A 17,959-nucleotide genomic window follows, 5' to 3' on the forward strand; every position below is an offset into this window, starting at 1 on the left:
TGGAATATAATTTACGTGATAGGCCAAATTAGACTCTTGTTTATTTAACTACCCTTAATCACAATTCTTTATTTAAATTTATTAATCAATCACAAACTCTATAACCAAAATTTAAGTACCAAAACATAAGATTTAATTTTACCATTAATCACCAAATTTCTTGTCTTAATTCAAATTCCAAACCAAAGATTAATCTCAATTATTTAAGGCTGCATCTAACCCTATTAGACTACCTATGTACCTTGAGTGGGATCAAGCCTTTCGTAGTTCAACATTCAACCATTTATCCAATTCCAAAAATACTCTAATAACGGAAATATTTAACATTAGTTTTCACAATTAAATCACACCAAATCGGTACCAAATTCATATTTAGAATATAAAAATTTGCACAAAATGGCAGCATTGGCCTACTGGCCACACACCGTCGCAGTTGGCGGTTTCCGGCGAACAGAAACCCAATTTTTCGACTAACTCTAAAAATTATCAAATTTTACAGGCAAGTAGAGTTCAATGAGAGGAACAATTTTCATAACTGGACCAAAACCTAATTCGTCCGGAAAGTGGCTGGAAAAGTCGTTGAATCATAAGAAACCCTTGATATTGGGTGTTCTTGATTCGACTCCAAAACAGCTCCGACACTCCCAACCAATGCATGGGCTTTGTTCCTGAGGTTGATGGGAGTCCATTGGTGGTGGTGGTTAAAGGAAATTGCTTCAGAATTTGGAGGACCGACAACAAGAGCCCCGCATCCACCGGTGTGGTTTTTCCCGAATTCAAGGCCAAAAATCTATGAATTTTGGGGTGGAATTGGTAGAGGGAAGGTATGGAGTGTTTCCCAACTGTTTGTTTGACATGATTTGCTGAAAAAACCGACCGAAAACCGTCGGAAGGCATAGAACCCGTCGGGTGGAGTCGCAGGTCAAAAGGGGATCCGATTTTCCCTTCCTTCTCTGTTCCCTCATTTCCCTCCTTTTCCCCTTTCCTAATTGGTACAATCCCTTTCCTATCTCTCATTTCTCTTCTTTGCTTCCCATCACAGCCATACACATGGCTTCATCACAGCCATTCTTGTTCCAGAAAAAACTGGAGCCTTCTAGAATTGAAAGCCAAAATTACACAAATGTCCCTAACTTTAAACATTAATAACTCTTTCGCTATAACTTCATTTCATGAATGGTTTGCACCTACACGTTCGTGTGATTGAGCTCTATTCAAAAATCTAAATTGTGACCTCGAAAGGTCTATGGATTTTAGATAATTAATTTCCAAATTCCAAACTTTGTAACTAGCTTAATTAAAATCTAAATTCAAATGAATTAATATAAAATCTGGAAAAATAATATAAAATCTCAATAATACAAATACGTAGATTATAACAGTGAAATCTAGGAACGGGATTTCACATTCTTCCCCCCTAAAAAAATTTCATCCTCGAAATTTCCAGTACCAAACCTTTCAACCATTCACACAATTAGTTACCAACAAGTTCAACAATTCCGAGTACTATTTACCAAGTACAATCGCCGTAGATATAAATACATCGTAACTACTAATACGACTACAAAATACTTAATTTAATAATCAAATCCTAGGATTGGGATTTCACATTTCCCCACTGAAATATTCTTAACCATTTAGTGATTCATTTCCTTGTTTTGCCCACATATTCATAATATGAATATCTTATTCATATACTTACAATTTTTTAGGGTATTTCAAAGTCCATATTTGTAAATATTACTCGAGTGTTTTGTTGTAGTCATTGTAGTAGCATTCAACCACATCACATCAAGCAACAAGAGCACCTTCAATAGGTCTATTATTGAAATAATCCTGACCAATCAAAACTTTAAAAATTAACCATAATTCTCAATTATGATTATGTTTATGAGACCCCATAGAATTTATGTTTAATTGCAGGATCCTGTGCATCCATTTCATATAGATCAAGAAATACAACACAATCAAATCAATAATAAAATACCTTAATTCGAAGATAAAGCTTGCGAATAGAGAAATTTTCAAGACTTAAATATAATGCAGTATAGTCGTGCTTTTTGTGACAAAATAACCCTTTTTCTCTTTTAAAAATTACAGGAAAAACTAAAAAACTGGAAACAAAATTACGTCAAACGATTAAGGAATTTGCAAATTGCTACCAATCGATGATTTTGCGGAAGAAAGCTCTGACTTGAGTGAAAAAGAAAAATTATCAGGTATTACGCATGGAAGAAGGAGAGGAAAAGACCCCTTTAGTACGGCTGCTACGGAGAAGAGTGGCGAGGTCGAAAAGTGGAATTTAGTAAATGTGTGGGTGGAGTTGGAAAGGCGGTTGAGGAGGGGTTGGAAGATGAGGCAAAGAGGGAAAGGGGAGCAGGGAAAAAAGTGGTTGATGGTAAACGAAGAGTGAAGTCGAGAGATTTCTAAGAAGCAAGTGAAAAACGAAGAGCTTTTTCATCCCCCTTTCCTTTCTATGATGATCGAGACATGCACAATAAAGGCAAACTTGTAAATTTACTGTGCTACAGTAAAAAAGAAGGATATGGGCAACATATAAGGGCAATTTGGTCAAATCACTGTTAATGAACAGTGTTCAATAAACGATATAATCTAAACTAAGGATGTGGGGAAGTGGGCTAAGCCTCACAATTAATAGGCTAGCAATAATGTGGTTCAAATCCACATTTGACGTGAATCGAATTTAAAACCTCTCACTTACAAGTGAAGAGGAAAAACCACTAGACCATAGCACTAAGTGACTCATCAACCGAATTTTAGCATAGAAGAATATAGGGTACTGCTAGAGAAACCATCAATTTAAATCATACGACGTGGTTGTTGATAATTGAATTATTACTTAACTATCGATAATGCGCTTATTTTCTATCAGTGACACAACACATGATTTGTAAATGTGGTCTAAAAATTTGGTCTACCTAGAATTACTCAAGAATATATAGATTTAGGTTGTTTAAGGAGAGGGGTCCTCATTTTATACACAAAATAAGAATTAATTGTGGAACTCACTCCATAAGCTTTTACGATGACCAGAACAATATGATTTTTAAATATTTCATCGTTGCAAAAACTCATTTCAATTCAAACCATTCACCCATTTACTTTGCATTAATGTTTCTTTGAACAGTAGGTTTGTCAAATTTTTTCATCACAGTTATATCATTTTCAAGTTGGCTAACATTTTGCAAAATTGATCCATGAATGGAGACTTAAAAACTAGACGGTTCATCATTGAAGAATGTTTGATTGGGCCCACAACTAGTTAACAAAAACAAAGCTAAAATCTCCAATTCAAAGACTAGTTCAAAAAAACAAAATTGTTGTAGGCCTATTTAACTAAGCTATTCTAAGGGAATAGAGAGAGGGGAGGTCGGCGGCAACAAGAGAGAAAGAGAGAGATTTAATTATGAGGTGTGTGTTGTATCACCCTATTGTGCCTTTATTTATAGTAGTAGGATAGGTAAAATCCTTACCCTTTTAGGATTAAAACTCTTAATAGGAATTAGACTACTAAAGGGAATATAAAAGATATCCCTAGATACACTAGGATTTACAAAATCACATTCCTATTCCAAATATGACTGCAACACTCCCCCTTGAGTGTGTAAATACTCAACAAAACATCGCATCAGATCTTCAGCAGATAAGGTAGACAATTGATGAAGTCGGCAACACAACGGGTGAATGTGAGTTTGAAATTTAAAAGAAAGTATGCATTGGTAGTAAAGCTCACAAAACCTCGCTATGGTAAAACCCAAGGCACGAGGAAAACCCATGAACTAAGGAGAAAAGTGAGAAGTATGCATAATGTCTAAAACCAACATCAAACAGGATGAAAGTAGTGAACTCAACGGAGTATGATCATCCCAGGATGGGTGCCTTGTTAAAACCTCATTAGGTAACAAAAACCCAGTGGGAAAAATGTTCTTAATCGTAGGAAAAAGAGTACATTAAGATCAAGTGAGTATGCTTCAGGATACTCCTTCTGAGTTAGACATAACTTCTAAATAAAAAAACTACAAGCAATTCAACTCAGATTATTTACTCATACCGATTCCTTGGACGAGCTTCTGAAAAGTCGACTTGGGCAATGACTTAGTGAAGAGATCGGCCAGGTTGTCCTGTGAATGAATTTGCTTAACTTCAATGTTTTGATGTTGTTGTTGCTGGTGAGAATAAAAGAACTTCGACGCCATGTGCTTGGTGTTGTCTTTCTTGATGTATCCCTTTTTTAACTGCTCAATACATGTTGCATTGTCTTCAAAGATCATCATAGGAAGGTCAACAACGGAAGTTAAACCACTAGTGCTTCGAACATGTTCCATGACTGCTCTCAACCAAAAGCACTCACGCGATGCTTCATGCAAGGCAAGAATCTCAGCATGGTTCAAAGAAGTTTCAACTAGAGTTTTCTTAGTACACCTCCAAGATATAATGGTGTCTCCAATGGTAAAGACATAGCCCGTTTAAGAATGTGTCTTATGTGGGTCAGACAGATATCTAGCATCTGCGTAACCAACAAGGCGAGAATCAATCCAAGAACCGAGAGGGGCGGCAACTTTCGAAAATTCACAAGTATAGAACAAGCCCAAATCCGTTGTACCCTTGAGGTAGCGAAAAATATCTTTAACACCATTCCAGTGTCTGCGTGTGGGCTCATTGCTGTATCTAGCCAATAAATTAATAGCGAATGAGATGGCAGGTCTAATACATTAAGCCAAGTACAATAAAGCTCCAATTGCACTTAGGTATGGAACTTCGGGTTCCAAAATCTCTTCCTCATCCTCTTTTAGACGGAAGGGATCTTATTTAGCATCTAGAGTCCGAACGACCATAGGTGTACTCAAAGGCTTCGCTTTATCCTTATTAAAACGTTGCAACACCTTTTGGGTGTAGTTCGATTAATGTACTAGAATTCCATCCGAACAATGCTCGATCTCCAAGCCGAGATAATATCAAGTTTTCCCAAGATCTTTCATCTAAAATTTTGATTTCAGGTAAGCGGCAATTTCCTTAAGCTCTGCAGGAGTTCGAATGAGGTTCATGTCTTCGACATAAACTGCAACGATCGCAAATCCAGAATGTGACTTCTTTATGATCACACATGGGCATAATCCGTTGTTCACATAACCCTGACGCAGAAGCTCGTAGTGGACCCTCTGCTATCGAGGCAACTAGCCCAATCGGCATCGGAGAGTGCAAAGAATGTGGTCAACGGTACCGGAGTGAAACCACATGTTGTTCTTGTGGGTTTGTTGTCAAATATTCATTTAGACGGTTATACCACATCCGCCCAAATTATTTCAATTCGTAAAGTGACCTTCTTAATCTAACCGAGAAAGTGTTCTGTGGTCTAGAACTATTTAAACCAGCCAATGGAAGTCCTTCTAGAACTTTCATATATATTTCCATATCTAGATCCCCATAGAGATACGCGGTTACCACGTCCACAAGCTACATATTCAGTTTTTCGTAAACTACCAAACTGATTAGGTAGCAGAATGGTATGACATCCATTAGGGGGAATACGTTTCCTCATAATCAATCCCAGGGCGCTGAGAGAAGTCTTGCGCTACGAGGCATGCTTTGTATCACACTATTTCATTCTTCTTATTACACTTCCTTACAAAAACCCAATTATAGCCAACGAGTTTCACATGTGGTGGAGTAAGAGCTATGGGCTTAAACACCGTACGTTTCGCAAACAAATCGAGTTCGACCTGGATGGCTTGTTTCTAGTTTGATCAATCTGTTTTACGTCAGCATTCATCAACGGAATGTGGTTCAATGTCATTGCTAAGCACGATGTCAGTAGCTACTGTATTTGCAAATACATCGTCAACGATCATCTCATTCTGATTTCAAACCACATTCAATACTGCGTAGTGGACCAAAATCTTGCGATTCTCGGGAAGCCGGTTTGTCTTATCTAAGACATCACCGTAATCTAGAATAACCTCATACGTTGGAACATATGAGTGAGCGATGGTCGGATTCAAACTAAGGTCACTAGTTGGTGTCGATTTCCTCTTCTAAGGTTGTGAATCCTTTGAACCAAAGGGTCTGCCACGCTTCAGGGTCGGAGCTGATGATTGGCTAGCTGCCAATGTACCATGCCATATGGAAGTTATGGCATCCCCACCTTCGGGGATGGTCCAACATTCCCAGGTGGTGTTACATCATACATGGGTTACGTCTATCCTTACAGGTGCATTTGCAACTGGTATATGTGATCTTGTCACCGTTGCTAAATGAATAAAAGCATCTGGCATGCTCTGAGCAATACTCTGAACATCTATAATTCGTTGCACCTCAGTTTCAGACTGAGCAGTGCGGGGATCTAGATGAGATATAATGGAAGCATACCACGACAATTCGCAGTGTTCTCCAAGAACGTTAGCATACTTATCTCCCCCTAATGACGGGAAGACTGTCTCATCAAAGTGATAATCCGCTAAACGTGTGGTAAAAAGATCTCCTGTCAAGGGTTCTAAATAGCGAACAATTGATGGTGAATCATAACCAACATAAATTCCCATTTTTCTCTGAGGACCCATTTTGGTTCGTAGTGGCAGGGTTGGCACATAGACTACGCACCCAAACACACGTAAATGTGAGACGTCAGGCTCATATATAGTAACCAACTATAACAGTGAATGAGGTTGGGTAGCGATGGGCCTTAGGCGGACCAGCATAGTTGCATGCAATATTGCATAGCCCTAGGCAGATACCAGCAGTTTGGTTCGCATAATCATAGTCCAAGTTATCAATTAAATGAGCTTTATGAAAGCTTCTGCCAGGCCATTTTGGGTGTGAACATGGGGTACAAGATGTTCCACTTCAATCCTTACTGACATGCAATAATCGTCAAAAGTTTGTGACGTAAACTCTTCAACATTATCCAGTCGAATCAACTTAATCGGATAATCAGGGTGGTGAGCCCTTTGCTTAATAATTTGTGTTAAGAGTTTCGCAAATGTAACGTTGCATTTGGATAACAGACAAACATGTGACCATGTGTCGATGCATCAACCAACACCATAAAATATCTAAATGGTCCGCATGTTGGTTGGATAGGTCTACAAATATCCCCTTGAATCCTCTGAAGAAACTTCCCCAAAGAACACGCTTTGCATGGTGGAAATCCAACGTAGGGAGGTAACTGATGCCCATGTGATGATTTGAGGATACGACACATCATGTCACGTCCGAGATGTCCCATATGATCATGCCAAAGCAACAAAGTGCTCTGGAACTCAGGCATAGGGCCGGCCACATAGTGGGCTTCTATGTCGTGAATGGTTGTTATGTACAAATTTCTCGGGAGACGTTCCAACTTCTTGTGAATACATTTATGGCCATATTCATATGAAGTGATACAAAGAAATTCAGAACCATTATCTTCAATGGTTTCAATATGATATTGATTATCTCGAATATCTCTAAAACTTAGCAATGTTCTTTCGGAACGTGGAGAATAGAGGGCCTCTTTAATGGTTAAGACAATACTATTGGACAACATGATACGGGCCTTTCCATATCCTTCAATAAGGTTGGATGGGCTTAAGAGAGTTGTCAGAGGTGCTTTCTTAGGTACAAAGTTAGTAAAATAGTGTCACTCATGCAATATGGTGTGCTTGGTAACACTATCAGTCAGACAACTAACTTCCCCGCTAGACATATACCTAGAAATAAATTGATTGAATTGATCACATGCATAAATATAAGGAACTTTAACGAAAAGCTCCCGGTACTGTTCACTTTAACGAAAAATCACATTTTTACATTAAAAAGTCAATTCTGATACTATTCACTTTACCCTTTATTTTGTCCTTATCGTTAAAACTCAAAGTTTTCAAGCTATTTTCATTAGTTTTCCTTAAATATAATTCCATTCATTCAATTAATCAATTCGAGGAGAAATAATATCCATAAAATAACAATCAATAATTCAAAACAAACCAAAACCAAACAAATTATTGCAAATACTTAGAAAAATTGTCCAAAATTAAACCATAAACCTAGTGGGCTCGGCCACTAAGGGTAAAACACCCTAAAACTATGTCTAAAATGTATTCATCCATAGAAGCTGATGCCTCATGAAAATCTAATATCTCCATAGATGTAGTAGCATATTTGAGATGATCCACATGTGCAAAGTTAGACTCACGACGGGAATGATACTTGGCAATGGCCTCGGAGATGGCTCGGCATACGCGTGACCAATGATCCCTTGATCCACAGTAGTAGCACATGTCCATTTTAATGGAATCCGATTGAATGGTAGCTTTTCCCTTGTTCTTGAAGTTTGGGGCCTTCGGGCCAAGGGGTTGGCGCTTCTGGGACACATTTCCTCCCTTTGGTGGGCCCTGACTCTGTTGACCTTAGGCCTGTGGTTGGGCTTGCCACCCATTGACACGGCCACAACGATTCTTGCGTCATTTGTGGCTGTTAGAATTTGTCGTATACGCTTTAGGTGCGGCGTTCAAGCCAACCGATCGAGCTTGATGATTCTTCATCAAAAACTGGTTTTGTTTTTTCAGCGAGAAGTAAAACAGAGATCAAAACCGAAATTTTGGTGAACTTCTATGCCCTATATTGTTGTTGCAGGACAATATTAGTGGTATGGAAGGTTAAATAGATCTTCTCTAGGAGATCTAATTCGGTTAATTCCACTTTACAGAACTTCAATAGTGATCGGATTCTACAAACTTCAGAGTTGTATTCATTCACGGACTTAAAGTCTTAGAAGTGAAGATACTGCCAATTGTGTCTTGCTTCAGGCAAGTAGATGTCTTTCTGGTGATCAAAATGATCGGCCAAAACAAACCAGAGGGTGCGTGGGTCCTCCTTAGCGACGTAGTCAATCTGAAGTGCATCATAGATGTGTCTTCAAATCAAGATCATTGCATTAGCTTTCTAAGATTCGTCAACAAGTTTGTCGTCGGTAGGTGCCTCGATGGTGGCACTAATACCCTTTGCAGTTAGATGGAGCTTCACATCTTGAATCCACTTTAAGTAGTTTCTTCCAGATACTTCTAGAGCGGTGAAATCGAACTTGTTCAAGTTCGACATGTCCCTAAAACGGAAGGTGCAACAAAAACTTGGTTAGTCATATGATGATCCATAGACATACATTGTAGAACATTCATGTTCTATAGACATGTATTGGTTTAATTTATGTATGAAAGCTACAGGTTTCATGTGGTAAGTTTTGAATGAAAACTTCGAGTTTTAAAGGCATTAAATATGAAACTATAGGTTCAATTTAGTTTTATGAACGATTAGCTCATAAAGAAGAGGTTCCTGGAAGAACAAAGAATGCAATATGTTGATTTAAGTGTAGTGGATTTAAGTTGCTTTGGGAACTCAAGTGTGAGAGCTTCGGGACTTCAAAAGTATGGTTCAAAGTATAAAAATAAATTATTGAATCTTTAATGTCCAAAAGTGATCTTCAGGTCAATAATTTTGGATTAATTATCAGATTAATGGACTGCAAGTCACTTTTAATTAATTCAATAGATCGGGACCAAACAAGGTAGATCGTGGAAGTAGAAAAATGACAAACGGGTCATATTAGCTTCTGTTAGTGATAAATCATGTGATAATTAAATTAGAATTAATTAGTGTAAACCAAAGCACCCCAAAAATATTTTGGGCATGATTTATAACGCAGGGATGCCAAAAATTGGCATCAGGTTGAAAAAAAAAGACACAAGGGTAGGCCCTGCAAGTACGGCTGCAGTCTGATTGGGCCTCGATGAAGGCTGCAGGCCTCTGGCCGACCAGTCTGGGTGAGCCCAACAACAATAGTTGTTGGCATTGGGCTAAATTAGACACGGGTGCAACCCAGCAAAAAGCTAACCGTGCGTTGGTTTAGGAATCCCAACCGAAGCTGGGTTCGGGTTGAGGCAAGCCAAGCCCAACAACATAAAGGCTGCTGGCAAGTAGGCCTAGGCGAGGTCAAAGTCCAACAAGCAGCATGGGCTTACTGCAAGCGGGCCTAAGGCTCAAGACAAAGCCCAACAATTCAAGGTTGCTGGTAGCTTAGGCCAGGAATACATGGACAGGTCCAAGAAAGGTTGCAGGCTTTCTATGAAGATAGGTTAGGCTTCGAGCCAGTGTAAGTCAACCAGGCCTGCCTGGTGTGTCTGTGTAGTCGCAGCAAAGCCCAGAGGGCTGCTGCTATGGTCCTGACGTCGGAACGACGTCATCCTGGTGGTGTGCTTGATGCGACTAGGCTACAGGCCAGCGCAGAGGACAGCGACAGTGCTATGGCGATGGTGCGGCCGTTGTGCCGCACGATTCCCAAATTCTTTTTTTTTTTTTTACTTCTCTAAGGTTTGAAAAACCCTAACATGGTTCTAATTTATTTATATGCTTTGACTCACAAATTCCACATAGCAATATAATTGTGTAATGCATGAAACATATATATATATATATATATATATATATATATGACAAATATATGAAACATATACAATATATATCAGAAGGAAAATATAAACATAAAAGGTTCATGCATCATGGGGAATGTTTTCATGCTTCATGGTCATTTCAAATATCTTCCTTTATTTTAGGTGTACCTGATTGGCAGAAAACAAATAAAAGCCTTTGAATTTTGTGGGAGAGAGCATCCTCCTACGATCTGTCAGTTCCTTAGCTTCTGGCAAAAGCGTGCTGATAACGTGTTATAGACCTATTTAGCTGAGCTATTCTAAGGGAATAGAGAGAAGGGAGGCCAGCGGCAACAAAAGAGAAAAAGAGAGATTTAATTATGAGATATGTGTTGTATCACCCCATTGTGCCTTTATTTATAGTAGTAGGATAGGTAAAATCTTTACCCCTTTAGGATTACAACTCTTAAAAGGAATCAAACTACTAAAGGGAATATAAAAGACATCTCTAAATACACTAGGATTTACACAATCACATTCCTATTCCAAATATGACTACAACAAAAATGTCTTTTTTTTCTTTTTCATGTCATCCTTGATCATAGGCGTTGTCAAAGATAAATATAAATTTTAAATCAAAATGCAAATGTAGGTTGAGAAATACATTTTCGTGTTGGGCATTATGTTTTTCAGTCTTGCTATTCTTCTAGAACAGCAACTGGTTCATTGTTGGAGAAATTTTGCACATCAGATAAGGAACTCAAAATGCTACCATGAAGGATTCTAGTTTCACGGGGTCCCCTGACCAAAAGGACTTTTAATTCTCACATCTATCAACGAATTGAAACCTTGTGGACGCAGTTTTGACATGCCGATATGCACATGTACAAGAGAGTCGGAGTAGAAGGTGAGAGACATCGAATTATCTACCAATGCGATAAATTCCATCGCTGCTGTAGTTTATCCCTTTGTTATAACATAAAATTCCTATTCATCCTTCCTCCTAAAACTAAACCCTATGTACAAAGCAATTATTTCCAATAGACCCCAGAGATGTCAGATAAAATGACGAACCTTCCTTTGTTCCATTCCGTTGTCAACACGATTGAGACAGTATTCATCAATCTAGCCGATCCCTTCCTTTGTTCCATTCCGTTGTCAACAACTTCCTTTGCTTCTCTCGTTTGTTTGAAGTCTTTTCCGGAACCCGAGCTGGTGGTGGCATCATATAAGAATGCTTCACGACATCTGCAGTTGAATGTTTAATATCCGCAACTGACTCCTTAACTGACCTGCCAGGCGATGACCTACTTGATCTGGGCGTAGACCAAGTTATTGTTCCTTGCCTTACGGAACTAAAATTAGTGAAATCCCTTTTATCATCAATCAAAGAGAGCTTGGGCTTCTTTGGGGGCAGCATCTGATCCACGCTTCTCCTGGGATTGTCGGACCCAGATACCGCAACTGATGTCCCATATGCTTCTTCAGGTTTCTCAATTGATTTCAACTTCCGAGCTTTCATGGCTTTTTGTGAAGGCTTCTTTGGCCATCTTATGATTCCATCTGGATTTTTACTAGAGGTACGAGTTGCCATGTCACAGAGTGTTTGAGCAGCACTTAATACTTTTGGACAATTCTCATCTGAACAAGCAAAAAAATCTCATTACGAAACGCACAAAACCACAGCTGGAGAGGCAGAAAATAGAAATCAAGTGCATCCAGGGTAACGGCTAAAATCTTTTTAAGCCAAGAACAAGAAAATAAATTATTGTGCAACTGATGAGCGACATTCATTTCCTATTTCCTAACAAGGCTATAACCTATCAAAACTATTTACTTTTCCATCTAAAGCAGATATCATGCATTCTTTGGTGCATCCCATGATCCGATCAATTGGGAAACTACCAGTCAAAGAGCTAATCTTGGCTACAGCTAGATCATGTAATAAGGACAAGATGTCTATTTAGTTCAATCCTGTGACTTGGTATAACAAAGTAGGCCTCCTGGAAATAAGTTTTAGTGCCAAAATGGAATCGGCATTCTTTGTCATCTTCCTCAATACCTTCTTTATACATCACCCACCACTCCCCAAGCACCAAGCCCCAAACACAAACACATGCATTACACGTACAAACAAAAGCATAAAGAGAGGCTAGCAACAGGTAGAAACCGTACCATTACAATCTCCTGAATGATTCAGCTTGCCTCCAGATTCTGCATTTCCAAAAAATCAAAATTATAAAAGGCGATGTCCCAAGTGGGGGGACTGACAGGAAAAGTATATATTTCCAGCAACATATGTAACATATTCAAGTTTTAGTATGTAAATCAAACTCACGATGGCATTCCCAAAGAAACAAGAAATATATGAATTACCTTTTGGAATGTAGGAATCATTCGAAGGTGTCGTATTAGATAATGAATCTCGCTGACATCGAGAAAGACTAACAGATATGGATGGGGAAACTTTATTTTGGGAACCAGAAACTTTTAGTCTTGCGGAAGGAACTAGACTCTGATCATAGGTTAGTGACTCCAAGTCTGTCAAATTATCAGCGGCATTCCCCAATGAACTAAGAATATTTTTGTCAACTCTTAGCCATCGGCCTTGGCATGTGCCCCTGCTTATGGACTGTTTGGCTGCATCGGAACTGGATCTACAGTGTCCATTAGAAGTATGTGACCATGGAAAAGAAGGCAAGCTTGCTCGGCGAGATATTTGCTTGCCTGAACATGGATCAGGAGTATTTTTGGAAAATGAAGCAGGTTTTGCAGCATCCAAAAGCACAGATTCCAAATCCTTGTGTGGAGGAAGGGCCAAGCGTTCCAAAACATACTTAGGTTCACACAATGGCAAATCAAGGGGATTAACAGGAGCTACGGGCTTTCTATGAGAATCCTGTACATATACAACAAAAGAGACATACATCATCAATCATTAGTAAATTTCATCATTAAAAAAATGAATAAGACACCAGTAGTTGGACAACAAAACTAAAATCCTTGTCAGTGGAGCCTAAGACTAATAACTAAAATATGCAAATGTTCACAAAAGGAATCCAAACTTTAGTTTGGTCCAGCAGCATGCCTATGCTGGATTATTACTCTGAAGAATACCTTTTGCATGATTTGCCATGTAAGCCTCAGACTTACAGTTTAATCAAACAGGTCAAATGAAAAACTGAAAGTTTTCTCCAGGGCTAATATATCTTATATTACCACTGAACACTGACCTCATTACATGTAGACAAATCTGTGATGAATGGTTCTCCTTTATCACCACCGACACCAGAAGCTGCAACAGAAGTCGTGCTTAACGGCCACGGTGACATTACCTTGTCAGAATTGCTTTCTACCTCAGCAATAAGTTGGGGCTGGACAGACCTTGGCTGCTGAAGGGTAGAACAAGCCTTTTTAACTGCATGCAGAAAACTATCGTTTACATTCGCTGGTTTCTTCCCTTTTCCCCTGCTTAAACTAGGGCACTTGTATGTCCCATCAAGGAGCTCATTTAGTGGCACATCATCTACCAGCTTTGTAACATCATGATTATCTGACTTAAGGCCATGTACTCCTGACATTCGTTTAAAATACAATTTAATTTTTGCACAGTATGCACATTGAAAGTCTGGTAATAACGGAACAAATATCCTCCTTTAAGGAGGTCAACGATACATCAAAGGAATTTGGCTTCAGTAAGATGTCATACCATAAAAGTTGTTTCCACCAGCAGCTGAACTGAAGCTTGCCAAACCTGGCTTTATAGAGAAGGAATCTTGTTTTGTCTTTGCAGGAAGTTTGAGATTTCTCTTTTCACCTCGCTTGCTTGTAAAATTATTCTTTGGTTTCACCAATTGAGTCTTATCTGGAATGTATAATGAAAGGCACAGAAAAGTTCTCACCACAAACTCTTAAAATCCATGAAAAGCAAAATCCAACAAATTTAAAGGGACAGACAGTGGGGTTATGTATCGTGTTATGGCCTTAGAAAATCAAAGCATACATTTTGGAGACAGCACTTGCAGGTTAATATTTCCAATTTTCAACCACCAAATAAAATTAACGGTTCAACTTGCTAATGGTATAAAAGAAGAAAATCCTGCATGATACGATGGATACGTAGAAACTAGCACATGAAGGCCTCGTTTGGGTCTAAAGGATTGGAGGAATAGATGACTGATTTTTGGATTAGAAGGAGATATGACAGTAAAGACACTTATTTCATTTGTTCCTTCAACATACCATGAATATAGTGGGTTGTCCATTGCAATTCACTGCTAGTGACCAACCGAGGCCTAAAGAAACTAGCGGGGCATAAATTTTTCAATTTTCAAAGAATGAGAACTAGTAGATCAAACTGAGCTTTAAGGAATAAAAGAATTTGCAGAAAGATGCCTCAGTCATTGGAGGGAAACTCCTTTGATTACCTATTAAAGTTCCATTGCAGAGGGGTCCATAAAATAAAAAATGTTCCAGTTCAGCTATTGAACAAACGTCAAAATGATCCATGTGCTATAACCACTAATGTTTAACAATAATTTTAAATACGAAAAAAATTGCTTATAAGCCCATAGAGATTATATATAATTAGTTATCAAAATATCACACACCTGCAAGCTTGCATGGGAAAATGACAAAGGGTTTGGTTTTAACATATATATAGTTGACTGTAAGTAATTTGAGTTTCCATACGTGGACAGAGTTTTCAGTATTGGAATATTTATCCTCATGCAATGTTTTTATTCTGGATTCTCCGTTACATATGCTTCAGTAAGAAAAATATTTAACTCCAATCAACTGCAACTAATCCATATTACTCTGATGTTAAGCAACAGACTGACAATAGCTAGATGCATGCTGATGTGGCCAACAGCAGTAAGAGCTGTTTGGGAAATCTTAATTTTCCCCAACATCAAGAACTGTGTCAACAAAGTGGACTTTCCAGCGAAGAAAATTTTACATTAGCTGCATTAAACAACTCCAGAGAAAAATAGACAAAAAATTACTAATCAAACGTTTAACTGACTAATAAATACAGACCAATTAAAATTTCACATGTGAAGAGACCACGGATGGCATCTACCATCATTAAAAGACTTCCCCGGGTCAATTTGTTGAATTTGGAATCCGAATGATAATAAACAGGCATTTACATTCAAAACTAATTCTAAGTTCCAGAACAAGCATATATTACCTGAAGAACCACACTTTGTAAGTACTGGTCCAAGCTTAAATGACATATCCTTTATCCCATCAACATCAGCAGCAACGCTCGTTGGATCTTCCAATCGATCAACACGTGGTCTCTTAGATGACAAACTAACCAATTTTGACACCTTCCCTGGTTTTTCTAACTGTACGCTTTCAGCACCAGTATCCAACAAAAAACCACTTTTGCCCCTGCCATGTAGGTGCCTGGACGATTCTTCACCCTGATTCTTGCACTGGCTCATCAGATCACTGAGCTTAGTTGATTCATACTCTGAAGTACTAACCGCATTCGTTACCTCTGAGAACATAACCGAATTCCCAAGTACATAAAAGTATGAATCTTTTCAGAAACATAACAAGGCACTTCAACCAAGTATATCATACACTAGAAAATTAAGAAGGTATCCACATACACAACCAAATGAAGAAATCCTGGTAAGAAACTAGAATAAAGGTAAAACTACATCAAAAAGTACTTAATAAATAAGGAAAATCAATTCTTTCGAGTACCATAAACTAACAGTCATAGAAAACCTCAAAATTTATGAAAATACAAATCTAAGCATGGAGAAAAACAGAAACCCCAATTCAAATGCCAAATAACACTAAAAAAAGGCCAAGAAACCACCTTTATCCCTCAAAGATGAGCTGCAAGCCTCAGCGTAAGCGCTAACACGAACGGAAACGCGGTCCGAATCACAAGGCTCAAGTTCCTTGACTGTAACCCCAGCTCTCACAAGCGCCTCCACCCCCAGAAACTTTGGCACCGCGGCAACATCCACCGGAAAACTCACGTCCACCGCTTCCATCACCAAAACACAATAAATACACAATACTCAACCGATAAATTTACTATACTCAGCCGATAAATTCACAGGAGTAGCCGCCGAACACCGCCTTTCGATCCATAACGGGGCGGAATCAGCTAAAGGCGAGCTAGCGATGACCATTTGGGCGAATTTTCCCGGGAAAATGTGCGGGAAATCGTGGATTTGGTGCGAGAAAGTGAGGGAAAGAGTGAGAAAATTGGGGATTTTGCTGGGAAAAGCATGTTGCGGCGAAATGGGGTTTCTAGGGCAAGGACAGGAAAGCGAAGAAGAGAAGTATTTATAGTTTTCGGGAAAGGGCGAGGTGTGTTTGGTAACGGGCAGTGAGAGGGGAATATTCCGGTGGGGTTAGCGTCGACGGTGATCCAAAATACCTGTTTTATGACGTGGCATTATCCAATCACCAATTTACATGACAGAATTGGGGATTGCTTGCGGTGGCTTCTCTAAAGGAGCACCAATGATAGAGAAGCATGTGTACTGTTGGTATTAAGTCAAGTCAAGCGCAGTGAAAATCGAAAAGCGAAGGGCTTGTTTTCTTCTCTGCTTCCTGACATTCTATTTTAATCTCATTTTCTTCTATGATACTTAAATTAGGAACAGATGCGTCATATTACAAGTTTTTATGGGATTCACGTTGTAATGTATTTTAACGATTTGAATCATTTATCTTTTAGAACATAATTTATAGATCATGTGTACCAAAAACAATGGTTGTATTAAGGATTAAGTTTATTTGTAGAACTATTTTTATCTATTTTCTTCACTATAAATAAATATTTTAATGATTTTGGATTTGTCTAATTTTTTGTAAGAATAATCTATAAATAATGTTCTAAAAAATATATGGTTCGGATCATTAAAATACATTGTAGAGTCAACCCTACAAAAGTTTGTATTAAAAGTTGTGTAAAAAAAATGGTGACATGAATCCGTTCCCTTTAAGTTGTGCCACTTTATCTCCTGAAACTCAATTTTCATTTTTCTTTTTCATTATCTCCATCATTAAATATGTTCAATATTCTTATATTGTCGAATCTACTTTAACTGCTAATACGGCTGCTACACGCAGAAACCGTCCCTCCCTCGCTAACATAGAAGGAACGAAAAAGCTCAAATTCATCCCAACCGTCACTCTCGGCAGCTTCTCTCCAATGTGACCCAACACTCCCGCGAAACTCATTTTTCATCTTCTTCTACCTCTTTCTTCTTCATGGAAAGAGCAACACTCTTGATAACTAGTAGCAAGTCACGATTATCCACATCTTTCGGGGGTTTGGCTTCTATACCAGCAACACCCTTGATATATTTGGTCGAGGGGAGAAAGAGGTTGGATGCGTGGATAGTTTCATATTTTCCTTTGTATTATGTTTTTTTTTTCATTCTATTTTCCTTTTTTTTTAATAATTTCAAATATTAATTATATCCAAAAAAAAATATTTAATGATATTAACATGGGGTCAATTATATCTGCCACGGTATAGTTTTCTTGCTCGATGC

General features: G+C 38.5%; 1 protein-coding gene across 1 annotated transcript; it reads right to left on the minus strand.

The window, feature by feature from the left end:
- Positions 1-11,208: 11,208 nt before the first annotated feature.
- LOC137711039 (uncharacterized) lies at positions 11,209-16,898 on the minus strand. The gene is made up of 7 exons (XM_068450235.2): positions 16,261-16,898; positions 15,616-15,930; positions 14,131-14,286; positions 13,655-13,995; positions 12,798-13,320; positions 12,597-12,635; positions 11,209-12,062 (listed from the first exon to the last, which is right to left on the minus strand). Exons 1-7 carry the CDS (start codon positions 16,439-16,441, stop codon positions 11,542-11,544), a joined length of 2,076 nt encoding a protein of 691 aa, XP_068306336.1. The 5' UTR covers positions 16,442-16,898; the 3' UTR covers positions 11,209-11,541.
- Between the last annotated feature and the right edge of the window lie 1,061 nt (positions 16,899-17,959).

The sequence above is a fragment of the Pyrus communis genome, chromosome 6 (assembly GCF_041283825.1).
Source record: "Pyrus communis isolate YQ-2024b chromosome 6, ASM4128382v1, whole genome shotgun sequence".
In the NCBI taxonomy this organism is placed as follows: Eukaryota; Viridiplantae; Streptophyta; class Magnoliopsida; order Rosales; family Rosaceae; genus Pyrus; species Pyrus communis.

Excerpts from the sequence above, each read along its gene's own strand:
- LOC137711039 (XM_068450235.2), bottom strand. The coding sequence starts at position 16,441 with ATGGAAGCGGTGGACGTGAGTTTTCCGGTGGATGTTGCCGCGGTGCCA. Across the intron at positions 13,321-13,654 it reads ATTTGTCTACATGTAATGAG|GATTCTCATAGAAAGCCCGT; the intron begins GTCAGTGTTCAG and ends GTATATGTACAG. Across the intron at positions 12,636-12,797 it reads TGATTCCTACATTCCAAAAG|AATCTGGAGGCAAGCTGAAT; the intron begins GTAATTCATATA and ends TTGGAAATGCAG.